Here is a 16,277-nt window from a genome sequence, read left to right as displayed (position 1 = left end):
TGTTTAAATCTGTTTCTGATGATAGATTCTAAATGTACTGAAACAATGCATGCTGCTGGAGAGCTGATCCAACATAATTCCAAGGAATACATGTAGTTTTAAAAGGAGCCTCTCAAAACATATTCCTATCATTCCTTTGTCTAGGTTCTTTTCTTTATATAAAATGATAATAGATGTTCAGGTGTTGATAGTTAAAAATCACCATTTTTGCTTGTTGGAAACTTTTTGTTTGATTATTTTTGTTTTCCTAGATCTCAGTAGCTGATCTCCCAGGACTGATTGAAGGTGCGCATGCAAACAAAGGGATGGGCCACAAATTTCTCAAGCATGTAGAAAGAACCAAACAGCTTCTCTTAGTTGTAAGTTAAATAAAAGTTACAGGTTACTGAAATCAAAGGCAGTGCAGTAAATAAAACGCATCTTAGTTGCAGTGTAGGTGGAACTTAGGAAATCATCTGTGATTTGCATGTTTTATGATAAATATAGCTGTAATACTGTTTTCAGAATGGAACACTCAAATGACTGATGATAAATGAAATTGTTAAATAGAATTTACCATTAAAATTTGGCAGTTAATTTAGAACAGTGAAGTGTTCCAAGCATAATTAAAACATGGGGTGATTTTTTTATTTTGTTCTGTAACATCACCTTAAAAAAGAGCTTTAAAAACAAGACCTCTCTGAAACACTATCAGAACCAACTAGTTAATGCTTCCAGTGTCTACGGTGTTACTTTATGTATAGTTACCCTCTGGTTTTTGTCCAGGAATGAGGGCATGTACATGGGCAATTATACTGCAAAGTAGTTGGAGACTACCATGATACTGAACATAATACCACAAAGCTTGTTTTTGTGTAACTTTTTCAGGTTGATATTTCTGGGTTTCAGCTGTCTATTAAGACTCAGTTCAGAACAGCCTTTGAAACTATATTGCTCCTAACAAAGGTAAGTTCTCATGTTCCTAACTGAGAGTTGTAGTTACCTATGAGCCAAGAAAGATGCTCAGTTTTGATCAAGAACGTTCAGCTGTTAGTAAGTCTTCTGGATTTATGGTATAGGGCCAGTTAGAAAGCTTAGCATTCCCCAAAATGATGTATTTTTAACTGTCCAGGTGAAACTGCTCTATTTTATGTTGGGCACTACTGCTGGGCAGCATACGGTGTATTTCGTACAGTCAAGTAATGGTGAAAAGACACATCATTTTCAGTTCCCCAGTCTGGCAGCGTTTTTAGGAAGTAAAAATACATGTGTATCATTAAATCACTGCCTTGATGCCCTTACTTTATAGCCTGATGGAGATGACACATCAGGCCCCAGCTTTGCAGGCATACAGCGTTTCCATCTCTTATCCCTGCTTGATCAGAATAACACATTTAATGTAATTTTAAAGTTAGTAGCTCTTCTCTCTCTAGCTGTACAACTTAAGGTGATGAATTTCAGCTACTGCTGTTTATTTCTAGTTTATTCATGGTTGTGATTTTATTTCTGATATTAACCATAGCCCATTAAAATGCTTAAGAATCCTAAAACTCTCCAAAGAATTTTCTTATGCGTTTTATAGATCTGAACTTTTTCTGAAATTGATTTTGTGTTAGTGGATATCAGAAAACCAAATTCAAAACTTACTTTTTTTATAGGAGGCTTTCAGAATTGTCCCGCCTGTTTACCTGAAATTCCTGTGTTTGAGCAAAAAAAATCACTGAACAGTGTTTTCTTCTGTCAGACTGCTTTAACACATCAACCTTGAGCACCTGAGTCAATCTCACAGCTGCCTAGGCATGAAAGACTATGTAGGCAATTAAACAAATGAGAGAGGAGATGTAAAATTGAAGTAGCATTTTTTGAACTACAGATACTTAGTAAGGCAACCTTACTTGTCTTTTGAGGAACTGGAGCTGTACAAAGAGGAACTTACAACTAAGCCTGCACTTCTTGCCATTAATAAAATGGATTTGCCTTGTGCAGGGGATAACTTGAATGAACTTATGGAACAGCTACAGCATCCTCAAGGTAAATTAACTTTCAACAGTTACCTTCGACAAAAGTAGTGATAACTATTTCATCACGGGTAACTCAGTATTGGCAAGGAGTTGTTTGAAACTGAAGTCAGCTATTGAATTTATTATTTGAACAAATGTTTTAAAACCACTTCCTGCATTTAGAGCTCTGCTTATATACATTTGTAGCACTGGCACCACTGTTGGGGAAGTATTTTAATAAAATAGAGATATCCTAGAAGATCTTTCCCAGCTGTGCTACAGGGGAGTAAATTTCCAGTTTAGATATCTTTGGTAACAGTAACCTCTGTTGAAAGTCCCTGTACAGACACTGATGTATATACAGTTTATCATGTGACTTTGGCCAAAACACATGAAATTTCTGGACAGGCCTGTGTAGGTTTACTTCAATTTTGCTATTACAGTGGAGTTGGTTTTTTCTTATTTCTGGGAGTGTATGAGAACCAGGAAGGCTTAAAACCCTCCACCTCCCATATTCTACAACTTGGGATTCCTTTGTATTCATCTGAAAGTAATGGTATAGAATCTTCCCGTGAGATCATAAGTATGGTGTAACTGCCATGTTAGTGCTTGTCTTCTGAGACTTTTGCTATTTTTTTAAAAGATTAATTAGGCAACTAATACTTTATATTAATTGCAGATACGTTTATTACTGTAATATATTAAAGTTTAGAAAATAAACTTAATGGGATTTTATGGGCTTTGTAGTGATACTGTATTTGGGGACTTTACTAATTTTCAATATGATTTTTCAGATTTCTTACACTTACTACAAGAAGAAATGATTCCTGCAAATACACTTGAATTCAAAGATATAATTCCTATATCTACATATACTGGAGAAGGAATTGAGGAACTGAAAGCATGTATAAGAAAATACATAGATGAGGAAGCAGAGCAGGAAAATGAAGAATATCGGAAAAAGAAACTAGTACTTTTACAAACTTCAGAAGAACAAATGAAGAGAAGCTAGTGTTCTTGGCTGGATCCAACGCGTTTTAGTATTTTTACTATGTACACGAACCCATTGTTATGCAGACCTTCCGTTTAACTTTTGTTCCCTCTGTCACCACTGCCTGGTTCTCTGCTCTCTCCCCCCTCCCCCTCGCCTCAATTTCTTTTGACACTTGGGTGGAGCACAGTGGGGAAAAGAGCAAGTTTTTCTGATTTACGTAGGCTACCAACTCAGCAGAGTAGAGACCAAAGTGTGTGCAACTCAGAGCACTGGTTAACAACTGATGATCCCTGGAATATTTTTTGCCAAGTGACATGAATGGAAGGAACGTAACTCGCACAGGTAGCGAAGGAGCAAGTTCAACCACATTTTCTCTGTGGGCATCAGAAACACCAAAGGAAATTTCTGATGGAGCAATTTTCTAGGGTCTGGTGCTTCTAAAGAGAGCCAGTTCTGCTACGCTGACAGGCATTGGATTGTGGGGGGGTTGTTACTTTTTAAGATTTAAAGGAAAACACAAATGGCTGCAAGGAAGTGACTTGGAGCACAAAAAAGCAAAGCTGGTGTAGCGTTGGCATGTCTTTCACACCTGCTGTGCCTAGTGTAGTCCTCTTGATCGTCATATAAATAAATCCTGATTCCAAATTAATATAATTAGTTGGGGATTCCCTCCTTTTTTGGAGCTGTGGGTGTATGTTACCTTTTGGTGAAGAAAATGATGACTGCTTTTCAACAGAGCTGTGCATATCGGGTAATAATTAATATTCCAGTTTTTGTATTGCAAACAGGCACACTTATTTACTTCTTAAAAAAAATTCAAAGTCCATTATTGTGCTGAGTGTTTTCTACTTGCAAGCTAATAAATTGATTGGAAAACAAAATAAGACTGAATACATCAAAGGCTTCTTAGCTTGGTCTTGTTTTATAAGTGTAATTACCAAACCCTGTGTCTCAAAATCTTGTTAAAGTAGTCACTGGGAAGAAAGGTGTGCTTTTTCATAACCTAATTCTTTTATCATTATTATTGATTCTCATTCTGATTTTTCTCTATTGTGTTAGGGACTAATGTTTTCACCAAAGCCTAGCTATGGGCTGTCAGGCTTATTTTTCTATCTATTTATTTCGTGGTTGAGAATTTTTTTTGTCATACTTTTTTGTGCACTGGTCTTAAACTCGCACATAGATGAGGGGGGGTAAATTTGAACCGGCTTTATTTCTGCAGCGTCTGAAGAGTTACGTGAGCCTCGGCGGTGAATGGGTAATGAATGGGCCGCGAGAGCCCGGGCAGTGGTGCTGCGGCCCGCTCGCCGGGCGGGAGAACCGGAAGAGTAGATGCGAGATACCGTGTCGGGTAAGGTATCGACAGTCAAATAAGCGAAGGTAGGAGAAGGTGGCGGGGGGAGGGGGAGATGCGAAAGCGGTCGCTCCCGAGCTGGCGGGGCCGGAGCGGTGCCCTACCGCTCCCCCAGGGAGCGGCCGCTGAGGGGCGGTGCTGCCGGTTCCTCCAGCAGTTAACGAAGCAGCTGACGAATTCGGGGACGGTGTGACAAAGCACCGGTTCCCCCGGCCGCGGGGCGCCCGGTGCCGGCAGCGCCCCCTGCAGGGGGGACGGGTGGAGCGAGCGGACCCCGCGGAGCCGCCCCTGGGGGCGGGAGCCGGCTCCGCCTCGCGGTCGCCGCGGGGGGCGCTGGGAGTTGCAGTGCGCGGGGCGGCGGGGCGGGCACTGCGGCGGCGCCGGCCTACAGCCCCACAACCCCCCGGGCGTCCCGCGGCCGGCCGCGGGCTGGCGGGCGAGAGGTGGCTCCGGCGGGCGGAGGGCCGGCCGGCAGCGCGGCGGCGATGGGGCCTTGGCTGTGTGCCCCCGCGCCCTGACGGGAAGGTGAGCGGCGAGAGCGGGGGCGGGCGCGGCTCCGGCTCCGTCCCAGCGGCGCCCGGCCCGTGAGGGGGCTGCCGGCCCGGCGCGGCGGCTGCGGGGGCTCCGCGCGGGGGCCGCCGTGCGGCCTGTTAGGCGGGGGGGGGCCCTACGCCCCTTCCCGGCGGGCCCCCCGCAGGCCGGGCCCCGCGGCGCGGTAGGTGCGGGGAGCAGGCTCCTCCTCGGCGGGTGCCGGCGGCGCCCGGCCTGTGCCGAGCATCGGGGTATGTGTGTTTGCCCCTTCCAGCCCGGCTGCGCGCCATCTGTTTTTTTCCCAATCGGTCGGTAAAACAGTTACCTGTGCTACAGATTTTTCTTCAAAGCCCTAATCTATTAGTTAGAAACATTAATTCTATTCCCGCACATCTGGATTTAATTTTAATAGGGGTTTTGTAGAACTTGGTACAGGGCGATTGATTTCTTGAATGAAAAATGACTGGTGGCCCTGATTCTGTACCACTTACTTCCGGTTGTCTTGAAACAGGATAGCTGTTCATCTCCAGTTTCTGGTGATCAATTATTCAAAACTCATAACTTTTTAAACTGATAATACTGTTGTGGGTAGTTAATTTATAAACAAATGCATTCTTTTATTTAACGTGACCTCTCTCCAGTAGGGCTTTACAGAACAGTGGTGGTTCTCAAGATTATGGTCTTCTCAAGGCCATGCAAGGGAACAGAGCTGGCTTTACTAATCACTGAATTATGTCTCTAGTAAATGCCTTTCTTCTTCTTTGTTTCATTTTTGTACCTTATGGGCAATTAATAATTTACCAGTTTTTAACCTGCTTCAGCCAGCCTATCCTGTTGTAGCAACGTGGATCTTTGGAATAGAAGCCATGGTAAAGTCTGTCCCTGAAGTGGTATTAGGACTGGTAACTTCTGTGGATCAGATATAAGGCCCTGGAGTGTTACAGTTGTAAAGTCCTTGGGATGTAAGAAGTTTCAGTCTAGAATCTAAGGCAAGGCAAGATTTTACATATCATGGCCAAAATGTACTTTCTTCCCTTGGACAGTTAGTTTGGAAGCGGCTGAGTTGTTCAGCACCACTAGTGATGGAGAATAAAATCAGATGGACTGAACAGAAAAGAAACTCCAGGTCTGCAGAAATTGAGGGCTTACTGAATTAGGTACTGTAGAATATTCCATACCTGCTCTGTATCTGTTTATTACAACAGCTGGTGGTCACAGGTTTTCATCATTTAATGGGAGGGACTCCTGGGCAGGGCACAGCTGCCTTTCTGATGGGTTTGTTTGCTGTAGTAATTTTCTACTTAATTATGGTTGTTACTGAGCACTGGCTGGTATTTTGGGGTGTGAACCTGCAGAGGGAGATCTGTGTGTTTATCTTGGCTTCAGTTGCTGCTAAATGCGTAGAAAGCTTGGAAGTTGCTCAGAAATGTTATTGAGTAAAAACAGCTGTTCCAAGTAATACTTTTCTTTTTTGAGACAGAAGCTAAAAAAACCCCAAACCTGCTACTTCTACAAATATAGCTGAACATGTTGAAGCTGACCTCTGCAGCCCTGTGTAGTTAGTTTGGCCAAATTGCCCCATTTACTCATAGCAGTCTTGATTGATTAACCTGGCAGTGGAAATCCTGTGGGCTGCTTGATCTGATTGTGTCTGCGTTTCTTGTCTTGTATGCAATAGATTTCATACTGAAGGATTCCAGACTTGGAAGTTTACTTTCTCATTTAGTGAAAAACGCAGGTTGCATGAGTGTGTGCTGTAAGGCCTCTCTCTTGCGTAGATGGTTTGATAGAAGAATTTTTTTGATGTTGCACCCCAGGAGACTACACATATACAAATCTTACAATATTTCAGGTTTTGATATAGGTCATTTAGAATAAATTCTGTGTCCTTGTACATGTTAGTACAGCAAACTCACCTTTAGGTTGTAGCTCTTAACAGTCACCTAATGACATGCTTGTAGGTCTGATGCTGTCCAGTAGAAAAGTGATTTTCCTATTATGACCTGCAGAGTTGTTGGGACTCAGTGGTGTGGATCCCAGATGTGGGTGTAAAGAGAATCCACAGGAGGATCCTTTCGCTTCCTCTGGAAATGGTGGACAGCCATTGAAAAGGCATCACTGTTACTTCCTGCCTTTCTGCCTTTTCCTTGAAACCTTTGTGTAGAAGCCACAAAGGAATAGAGAATCGGAAGTATATGAACAGTTTAGAGTCTGTGTTTTGTTTTCTGACATTAAAAAATCATTTCACCCTTTCCTTAAACAGCAGGGTGCTGTTTAAGTGCAGTCTGGAATGTAACATCTGAAATAATAATTTCATATGACTTCATATGTTTGGGATTTTTTTACTAGAAATGTAAAATTCAGGATGTGAACATCTCCGTGTCTTGGAAAACCCATAAGAAAGGGGAGGCTTTGCACCCTTCTTATCTGTTGCATGGAAACAGATGAGTAGATAGAGAACATGCTCTGGGGAAAAATCCTGGGGAGAAGAGAAAAAATAGTTTGAGTTTTGGTTTTTAAATAAAAGGAAATTGTAGAAGGGTGATGGAGTTGGTCAAATGTAGACATATCTGAGTTTCTGTATTTCTGAGTCACAATGTAAACTGTTGCTGGAACTGCATGAAACAACTGTGATGTTGACTTGCTCCTTCTTCTGTTTCTTAGATCCAGTAACACATTTTTCCTACTTCTAAAAGCTGCTGAGGTTTCTCTTGACTTGGACACACTGCTGGTAAGTACAGAGGATCCATCTTAATTAAGATAACATCTATTTTGTTATTGTCTTAATCAAGGATCTGTAACTGAAGCTGTAATTACAGCTATAAAGCTAGCAGTATTTGCAAGAGGGGACGAGTTTCCTGTGATGGGGGGGATCATGGATTAACTTACCTACAAATTCACTTACCTTTTGTACCCTCTAAATGGAAAATGAGCTATTTTCTATGTCTTTCCCTTTCTACCTGGAACCCTGGGTATTGGCAGTTACAGGTAGGAAGGTTCCTACCTTTAACTTCAGCCAGCAGCTAAGTACCATGCAGCTGCTCACTCAGTCCCCACCCACCCTGTCCCCAGTGGGATAGGGAAGAGAATCAAGGGAAAAAATAAGTGAAATTTTATAAAAAATAAGTAAAAGGTTGAGATGGAACAATTTAATAATTGAAATAAAATGAGATATAATAATATAAAAGGGAGAGGAATAAAGGACAAAGGGAAAGGAAAAGAAAACCCAAGTGATGCACAATACAGTTGCTCACTACCTGCTGACCAATGCCCAGCCAGTCCCCACACAGCGATCGGCAGGCCCCAGCCAAGTCCCCCAGTTTATATACTGAGCATGACGTTCTGTGTTATGGAATATCCCTTTGGCTAGTTCAGGTCAGCTGTTCTGTGTCCCCTCCCCATTTCTTGTGCCCCTCCAGCCCTCTCCCTGACAGAGCCTGAGAAACTGAAAAGTCCTTGACTTTGTATAAACATTACTTAGCAACAACCAAAACCACCAGTGTTATCAATGTTATTCTCAAACCAAATCCAAAAACCAGCACTGACTGAGCTACTAAGAAGAAAGTTAATTCCATCTCATCTGAAACCAGGACACTACCCAAAGAGAAGCACTCTGTCTGCTTTTTTTTTTAAAAAAAAAAAAAAAAAGAAACAAAAAAATGCTCAAAACCAAACTACCAACAACAAGCAAAAAAAACCCTAAACCAACCCCAGACCAAGCAAACTCCAAAAAACAACAACAAAACCCAACCAAAACAGACACCCTTAGTGCGTCTACCAGGCACAGCCAGCAAGAACAAGGTATGCAGGGTGGCGTAAACATAACTGGCAACCATAGGATGAACTAGAGACTAAAGCCTTCTGTCCATGCAACTGGTACAGCAGAAGTAATAGAAAAATAGAAATTTCCCCATGCTGTCCTAAATCCTGGCTGCATAGTCTTTGCCATAACTGTACTTGGTAATGTAGAAGGAAAGAAAATATCCCATTTTTTTCTTCCACCCTCTTGTATTAGAGAATATGGGTGAACTTCACTTCTTGCCCACTCTGCGTTAACTCTCCTCAGATTTTCATCATCTACTGTTGCAAGTGAATTTGCAGAAACAATGGGTTTCTGAAAATGGTCAGTCTTGTGCCTATTCCAGCGGCCTCTCATAGAGCTCTGTCTCAGTGTGCCCTGCCTGCATGGAAGTTTTGTCCAGGCAGATGCAGCCTCTTTATGGAAGAGCAAAAGTACTGAGCTTTGAGGAGAAGAAAATGTGATGCTATATTATATTTACCCTGTTGCGTTAAGAAGGAAGGTTTCCTCAAACCCTTTATATTTGATCAGCCTGCCAGTTTCCCAGGAAGGACAAGACCCTTGTGTCCAACCAGCCTGTCTGCCGCCTGCATTTTGACAGCCTGCTGCATCAGAGTGTCATTCAACTAACCTATCCAGGGACCCCCACTGACAGCATCACTGAATCAAATCCCTTACAACAACCAGTCAAATCTCCAGAGGCTTACACAAAACGAACTTCAGCTCAAGATTTTTATTATACAAAATACAGGTTTGTGACAGAGTAAGGTTTGAAGATTGCTGGTGATAATACGCTGACTGCAAAACAAGCTTAAAACAATGCACTTAATAACAGCTAGCATGAGTAAGTCATAGAATAAAGTTCTTACCCAGTAGGCATCCCTGTGGGGTAGAAGACAGGTTCAGCCTGTCAGCTGATCCCAGAAGTTACGATGGAGTCTTCCTTAACTTCTCCCCTCAGTTTTCCACTTTATATACTTCATAGTACGTTGCATGTTTGTTATCATATACAGGATTGGTTAAAAGTTTCACTTTCAATGTAAATTAGTTTGCATCCTCAGGTAGGACTTTAGAGGGTGGGTCAGCTTGACCTAACCTTGTGACACTAAATCAAAGTACGGTATTTTGGGAGTTTATACAGCAGTTCCTCCTGTTTAGATTTGTTTCAGTCCAGGACCAGTCCATTTTCTTTACAGTTAGGTGGAGCTTGAGTGACTCTAGTCATACATATTTTTGTTACTGATTGGTGTCACATACCCAATGAGATGTAGTAGTAAGTACCTGCCTCCAAGGTAACTTTGGGGTGGAGGGGTGTGTTAGTATTACAAGGAGATTATTTCATCTGAGGAAAGTCATTTCACCACAATGGTCAGCTCAGCAGCAGACATTATCTCGTACATTCTTCATGTGACAACTGCTGTGCAGCTTATCAGAACATCAGGTTCCTCTTCCTGCAGGGAGTACCACAGAGCCTGGCTGTGGTGTCTCCACTCCACCCTCCGTCACACCCATCATCATATGATGAGCTGGCAGGGTGTGTTGCTTAAGGAGCTGTGGTAGAGTAGATGCCGTGCATGCCAACCATCCTGAAGGCAATAGCTGTGTTTTACCCTAAAAAGCTTTCTGTAATGTTGCACTTCTGTTGGTCCCAGTTTTCTCTAATCCCCACCCCCCAAAGTAATTTTCCCACAATGCCTCAAGCCCATTTGTTATAGTTCTGTTTCCTTGCAAATTGGTTGTGTTGACCTTATTGAAGTTGAGGTTAAGCATAGTTTTAAATCAATTATAATGGAAATAAGTCTTGGGTCTCCCTACCCTATTAATGACTCTGCTATCTGTAAAAGTGTACTGGCATGAGAACAGTAGCTTGCCCACAGTCAGCTATTCGTCGCAAAAATGTAATGCTATCTTGTTGTTGAATAAGGTGCATTTTTACTATAAATGTGGTTGTCTTTATTTCTTCTCAGCAGTGCTGCTTTAAAAGGGTATAATCAGCACTTCAATGGTACCCACATACCATTGCAATCCTTCAGGGTTAGATGGCATAACAAGTGAACAAATGCCTAGTTTTTTCTTAGGAAAAAAATTGGGCTTTATTTATTTGTCTATAAATCAATAAAATGCTAGCTGGCTGTATAGCATAATAATGCTTGTAGTCTGCTTCCAGTATACACGGAAATTCCTTACTTTAAGAGCTTCCTGGGCGTTCGATGTCAGCACGTGTAGAAGGATAGTAAGGCATCAGATCCAGTTTCCTCTTTGGTTGCAACAGTGTCTGTAACCTTTCTGAGATACAGGTACTCAGTTATTTGTATCTGCATTAGATGGAACTTCTGGTACCTAAAGAATTGGTTAGTGACTTTAGACAAATAAGCACAATGCAGTATGATGATTTGGAAAGAAATTTCAGTAGGAGTTCATGACTGAATGGCGCTCAGTGAGTTCCAAGTATCTGCTCATTTTTTAGGCACTATAATTCTTAGTTTTCTGCTTCAAGTACATTCTGGGGTGGATGCTCAGATGCCTATTATGTATTAGGCTTCTCTGCAGTATCTCGAGCACCCAGAGAAGAGATTACTCAATTTGAGTGTTTTTTCGTTTGATTTTTTTCTAAGATGCATCATTGAGACTGTTTCGCAGGGTCTGTGCAGGCAAGAGGCTATACTAGGTATACAGGCAGTGGTTATATTGAAAAGGAAGCAGTATTCTTTAATACTTGCTCTGAAAAGGAAAAGGTGAAAGCTGAAAAGCCATCTGATTTCTGGAATTGTTTGTGTGCTTAGACAGCTGGTTTTGAAAGGCAGAAGTAGTATGGAAGAACTGTTGGTTGCTTTTGAAAAGTTCATAGTAAATTACTCAACAGAGCCTTCTCTCCTACCTTGCAGCTCTCATCAACAATTTGGCCTATATAAATTGTGTATAACTGCCTACATGTGCATTCCTTGTCTGGGCTAATGCTGTTGATTTTAAGCAATTCCCTTTCACACAGCAGTGTGGTAGGATTGAACACACAGTCTAATGTTACATCTGGGCTAAAGAGAAAGGCCAGTTGAGAAGACATGAACTTCTTAAAACACGCTCACTCAGTGGTTGGTCCTCTCCACCTGGCCTCTGTAAAAATCCATGCAGCAACACAAGGTGAGAGATGCGTAGAGCTGCGTATTCAAGTGCTCCTTTTTTATCTTGAACGCAGCAAATTTGGCAGTCTGACAGCTGAGCAATTGCAACGGTCTGTGAAATAATCTAACATTTCATTAAAGCATGAGTTCAGTAGTGTTACCTCTGCATAAGTGTGTAAGGCAAAGAATCAGCTGCCATACAAGTTTATTAACCTGGCACAAGTCGACTGTAGTCCATCCCAAATCCATAAACTTTCACCTACTGATGTTTATTTTTAAAAAAATTTTCTTTTTAGTTGCAGAAAACAACCTCTGTGGGCAAGCATGGGCTGCCGGGATGTTCATGCAGCAACCGTACTGGCCTTCCTCAGTGGAACAGCCTCAGTAGCTGGACTCCTTGCAGCAGTTCTGCTTCCAAACTGGAGGCAAATGAGACTGTACACATTCAACAAGAATGAGAGGAATGTGACCATTTACACGGGACTCTGGATTAAGTGCGCTCGCTTTGATGGGAGCAGAGACTGTGTGATATATGACCCACAGTGGTACACTGCTGTCGATCAACTGGATTTGCGTGTTCTTCAGTTTGCCCTTCCACTGAGTATGTTAACTGCCGTCTCAGCTCTGTTTCTCTGCTTGATTGGCATGTGTAACACAGCCTTTGTATCAAGCGTGCCAAACATCAAATTGGCCAAATGCCTTGTAAACAGTGCCGGCTGCCATCTCGTGGCTGGCCTCTTGTTCCTGCTGGCATGTGCCATTTGTCTCACTCCATCAATCTGGGTCATCTTTTATAACAATTATCTGAACAGAAAATATGAGCCTGTCTTTAGCTTTGACATCTCTGTATTTATTGCCATTGCCAGTGCTGGCGGTCTGTTTTTCACTTCCGTTCTGCTGTGTCTGTGGTACTGTGCATGTAAAAGCCTACCTTCTCCTTTCTGGCAGCCCCTCTATTCCCATGCCCCTAGCATGCACAGCTATGCCTCTCAGCCGTATTCTGCACGCTCTCGCCTCTCTGCCATGGAAATTGACATTCCTGTTGTGACACATGCATCTTAAGAAGACAGAGTCTTGGAAGCCAAGTTCTTGTGCTCATTCAAACAGTGAAAATTGCAGGCTTGGTTCTCTCTGCTGCCTTGCACTGAGCATAGTCATTTGTAAGGTCAGGTTTCCCAAGGTGCAAAGCAATGGAGACCTGAGTTCAGCAAGTCGGTTGCTGTTCTGGTGTGTTACTTCCTGACTGCTTTTTTGGTGTGTTTTTTTTAACTGAGCTCACTACATATAAAATTGCTGCTGGTGCTGGGACAGTACATTAAACAATGGTGTCTGTTCATCCTTCTGCTTACTGAGGTCAAAGCAGGTTTGAACCTTTTTGCTGTCCGATAAGCTATTATTAGGTTCTGATCCCATCGTAAGAGCTGCATAGGTGGACCTTGCACCCATGCATTATCCAAATGCAGGCAGTGGAACCAGGTGCAGGGGGTCACTGAGTTTCTCTTCTAGACACGTGTATTTCAAGATGCGATGTCTGAAAAGGGTATTTGGCAGACTGACTAGTTCTGCAGCACTGTTTTTTGTTTTCGACTGCAGACACAAAAAGCTACCCGCTTCTGAACTTTGGAAATAGAATTATTGTCATATTACCCTTTATTTTCAAAGTAGCTATCAGAAGAAATAAAATTGATTTAACTAATAATTTTTTCTGTACTGTAATAGCATTTAGTGAATTACTGGAGGCTAGAAACATTTTTTTTAATTTTATTCTAGTTTTTTTCAGTAAGTTAGCAAATTCACTAGATCTACTTTGTGATTAAAACAAAAACCACTTGTATGTAAAAATTCTGGTTAGAAGCTTGAATATTTTATTTGAAGGCCATCTTAAAGATGGATTTTCAAGTAGGCTTTGAAGTATTACTCGGTTCTGGAGAGAATTGTCACTCATTGCAAAACAGATTAGGAAAACCATGAAGAATTCTGAAGGCTATGAAAGATTCTTTTGGAATACTGTACACAGGCTATAACAACATCTCTCTAGGAAGGGGTTTATAACCCCAGGGAGAGATTTTTAAATCTAGATTGTGTTTTGTTGGTTTTTTTTTTTTGTTAAATGTATATAAAAGTAACAATGAGCTTGTGTATTTTTCAGAGTTGATCTATATGGTTGTTGGAGTTTTCATGCTGTAGCTTATATAATTACTGATTAAGACAACCTTTTCAGCCTTGTTCTTCAACACTTTTCAAGTTGAGCTATTTTAAAATTGAGTTAAAGTCCAGTTATTTCCTATGCTGCCACTTCACAACTGGACAAAGTTTCCCATTCCTGTTTTCTGTAAGATGAGGTTTTGAGTAACTCGTGAACTTCACATTGTAGCTCTACAAGGATGAGGAGAGATTATAGACTCCCAACCTTGGATGTCTTTAAATATTTTTTTTTTTCCTTCTAAGGTGCAGAGCAGGTCAGCCCCAAGGTTCAAAGCTTTTCAATATGGGCTTTGAAACTACTTGGAAAATTGATGACAGTGAGTTGAAGAGTGTTACAATTAAGACAAGTATTTGATTTGCCAAGACTTTGGCAAATTAAGCTCTTCTGTTTAAGATGCCATTCCAGTAAGGAAAGTTATATTTGTATTAATCCCACAACAGATTTTCATTGCTAAAAAATTAAATAGATTTCTTTAATTCCAGTTCTGCAAACTCATCTGAGATCCTGAAAGTCAGTTTTGTTCCTTTTCCATGCATTAGAAATAGGAACAAATGCTGTGCCGAGCAAATCTTGTTCTGTTACAATCTGTGTGGTAACAGTATGAGGAATCATTGTGTTTTAACTGGTAGACCTCAGACTTCAGTGGACTGAGTGAGGACACTGATACCTGTCGTAAATTCCCAGCAGAGTCAATAAACAGACAGGCCTTTCAGACAGAGTGCTTGATTAAATTGCAGTCTAAGGAATTAACGCTGTAGATGATAAAGAATACTTAACGAGGTAGGCTTCTAAAGTTACATGGATTTAATACCCTCTTAGGTTTACAAGGTATGATGTTAGATGAAGTATCTTTTTTCTTTTAATCAGATCAGTACTTGTATGGGATTAGAACATGTATAATGACATGCAAGCCTGCTTTTTTTTTTTCTTCAAAATTGAACTTTGTTTTGCAGTTACTGTGGTGGTCCAACTTCAGATACTGTTGCTGTTTCAGCTGCCTGTATCCTTAGATGCTTTGTCAGGTCAAAGCACTGGTTTGCCACTTCATGTCAGCTTGCTTCCCCATTGCTCCAGTGTCTTTTCTTCTTTGTGCCTTGCTTAAGTTATGAATTGGCCAGTAAATGTTTAGTTTACAGTCAGTGTCTGGTATGCTTTTTGAGCCTGAATTTACAAAGCATTTTGGTCATTTTGGAGGGATGAATACATCTCTCTGTGACTTTAAAAGGAGCTGAATCTTCAGCATCTCCAGAGCAAGAGAGGCAGCCTGGCAAACTGATGTTTTCTATGAGAGAGTAAATGCAGCCAGTGTTTTGTTCTCTACACTTTAAATAGCAGATGTCTCTGACAGCTCTTTTGTATTATGACTTTGATTTTTATGCACTAAACTTTCAATCAGTATTGCTGCTGCCTAAGCTAATAACTTGTTGCTTTGAAAATTGTGTCTTTCCAAAAGTCTGAGATGGATCTGAGCTGTGAAAAGTGGGGATCCAAAAGTTAGTGGATTCCAGCGTAGTTTTATTAAGAAGACCATTGCATCATGTATCACCGAAGCGCAGCTGGATTTCTTTCAACAGTGCTGTTAACGTGAGTTTCTGCTGGATCCTAAGTGAAATTAACTGGAAGTGTTGTGCTGTATTCCTCCTTTACAGAAAGAGGTGGCCAACCTGTGACGCTTGAGCCAAATGGTGCCACTCCAGCATTTCTCTTGCTAAGGTTACCATCATGCCCAGCAGCAGGGCTGGGGAGTGACAGGCCTCCCTGGATCTGGGGAGAGGAACGCCTGTATCTCTGCCAGAGAACAGCTGCTGTGGAGCAGTTAGCACCCCTGCCTCTGACCAGCTGCTCGCTCCTCAGCACTGTGCTGTGTGCAGGGCAGGCACTCTGGCTCTTGAGCACAGGAAGATTTTAATTTGTGGCTCATGGAGTCAAAGGCTCGGTGCTTTGGGATTACAGGAGCCTGTATTTTTTCCAAGTAATTCCTGTCCAGCGTCTTAAATTGTGTTTAATTACAATGTTGGTTCTTTTTATGTGAAACTAAAGATACGTATTTTTAATAAAACAGTCTCATAAGATGCATTTTATTTTGATTAATTTTATGGAAAAAACTAGCTGCTAAAATATGAAAGACTATGCCTGTTTTGATAATGATTGCCAGACTTTCGGATGGCTTAACAGGCTTAAAATGTTGTGTATACTGCATTTTAACTCACTAATTTTATAGGACTCCTGCTTTAAATAAACAACCAAAAAAAAACAACCACCAAAAGCCCAAACCACCCCTTCTGCCACTTTCTG

General features: G+C 41.6%; 2 protein-coding genes across 6 annotated transcripts in view; both read left to right on the top strand.

Moving 5' to 3' along the window:
* The window catches only part of LOC130147969 (GTP-binding protein 10-like), a 66,538-nt gene extending 62,672 nt beyond the window's left edge, over nucleotides 1-3,866 (top strand). For both annotated transcript variants that reach the window (XM_056335961.1, XM_056335960.1), the window contains 4 exons: nucleotides 252-359; nucleotides 868-945; nucleotides 1,887-2,010; nucleotides 2,774-3,866. In XM_056335961.1, coding sequence (XP_056191936.1) covers nucleotides 252-359; nucleotides 868-945; nucleotides 1,887-2,010; nucleotides 2,774-2,991 — 528 coding nt within the window. In that variant the 3' untranslated portion in view covers nucleotides 2,992-3,866. The remainder of the gene's footprint in view (nucleotides 1-251; nucleotides 360-867; nucleotides 946-1,886; nucleotides 2,011-2,773) is intronic.
* Nucleotides 3,867-4,684: 818 nt separating this feature from the next.
* On the top strand, nucleotides 4,685-16,058 carry CLDN12 (claudin 12). Of its 4 annotated transcripts, XM_056334704.1 has the most exons (5): nucleotides 4,685-4,852; nucleotides 5,902-6,015; nucleotides 7,523-7,589; nucleotides 9,189-9,408; nucleotides 12,073-16,058. In XM_056334704.1, exon 5 carries the CDS (start codon nucleotides 12,101-12,103, stop codon nucleotides 12,836-12,838), a length of 738 nt encoding a protein of 245 aa, XP_056190679.1. In that variant the 5' UTR covers nucleotides 4,685-4,852; nucleotides 5,902-6,015; nucleotides 7,523-7,589; nucleotides 9,189-9,408; nucleotides 12,073-12,100; the 3' UTR covers nucleotides 12,839-16,058. The 4 variants fall into 4 exon arrangements, with proteins under 4 accessions (XP_056190679.1, XP_056190678.1, XP_056190677.1 ...); XM_056334703.1 differs by lacking the exon at nucleotides 5,902-6,015; XM_056334702.1 differs by lacking the exon at nucleotides 9,189-9,408 and having other exon boundaries at nucleotides 4,687-4,852.
* The last annotated feature ends 219 nt before the right edge of the window (nucleotides 16,059-16,277 follow it).

Source organism: Falco biarmicus, chromosome 4, assembly GCF_023638135.1.
Source record: "Falco biarmicus isolate bFalBia1 chromosome 4, bFalBia1.pri, whole genome shotgun sequence".
In the NCBI taxonomy this organism is placed as follows: Eukaryota; Metazoa; Chordata; class Aves; order Falconiformes; family Falconidae; genus Falco; species Falco biarmicus.
This window is presented reverse-complemented; position numbering and strand designations above follow the sequence as displayed.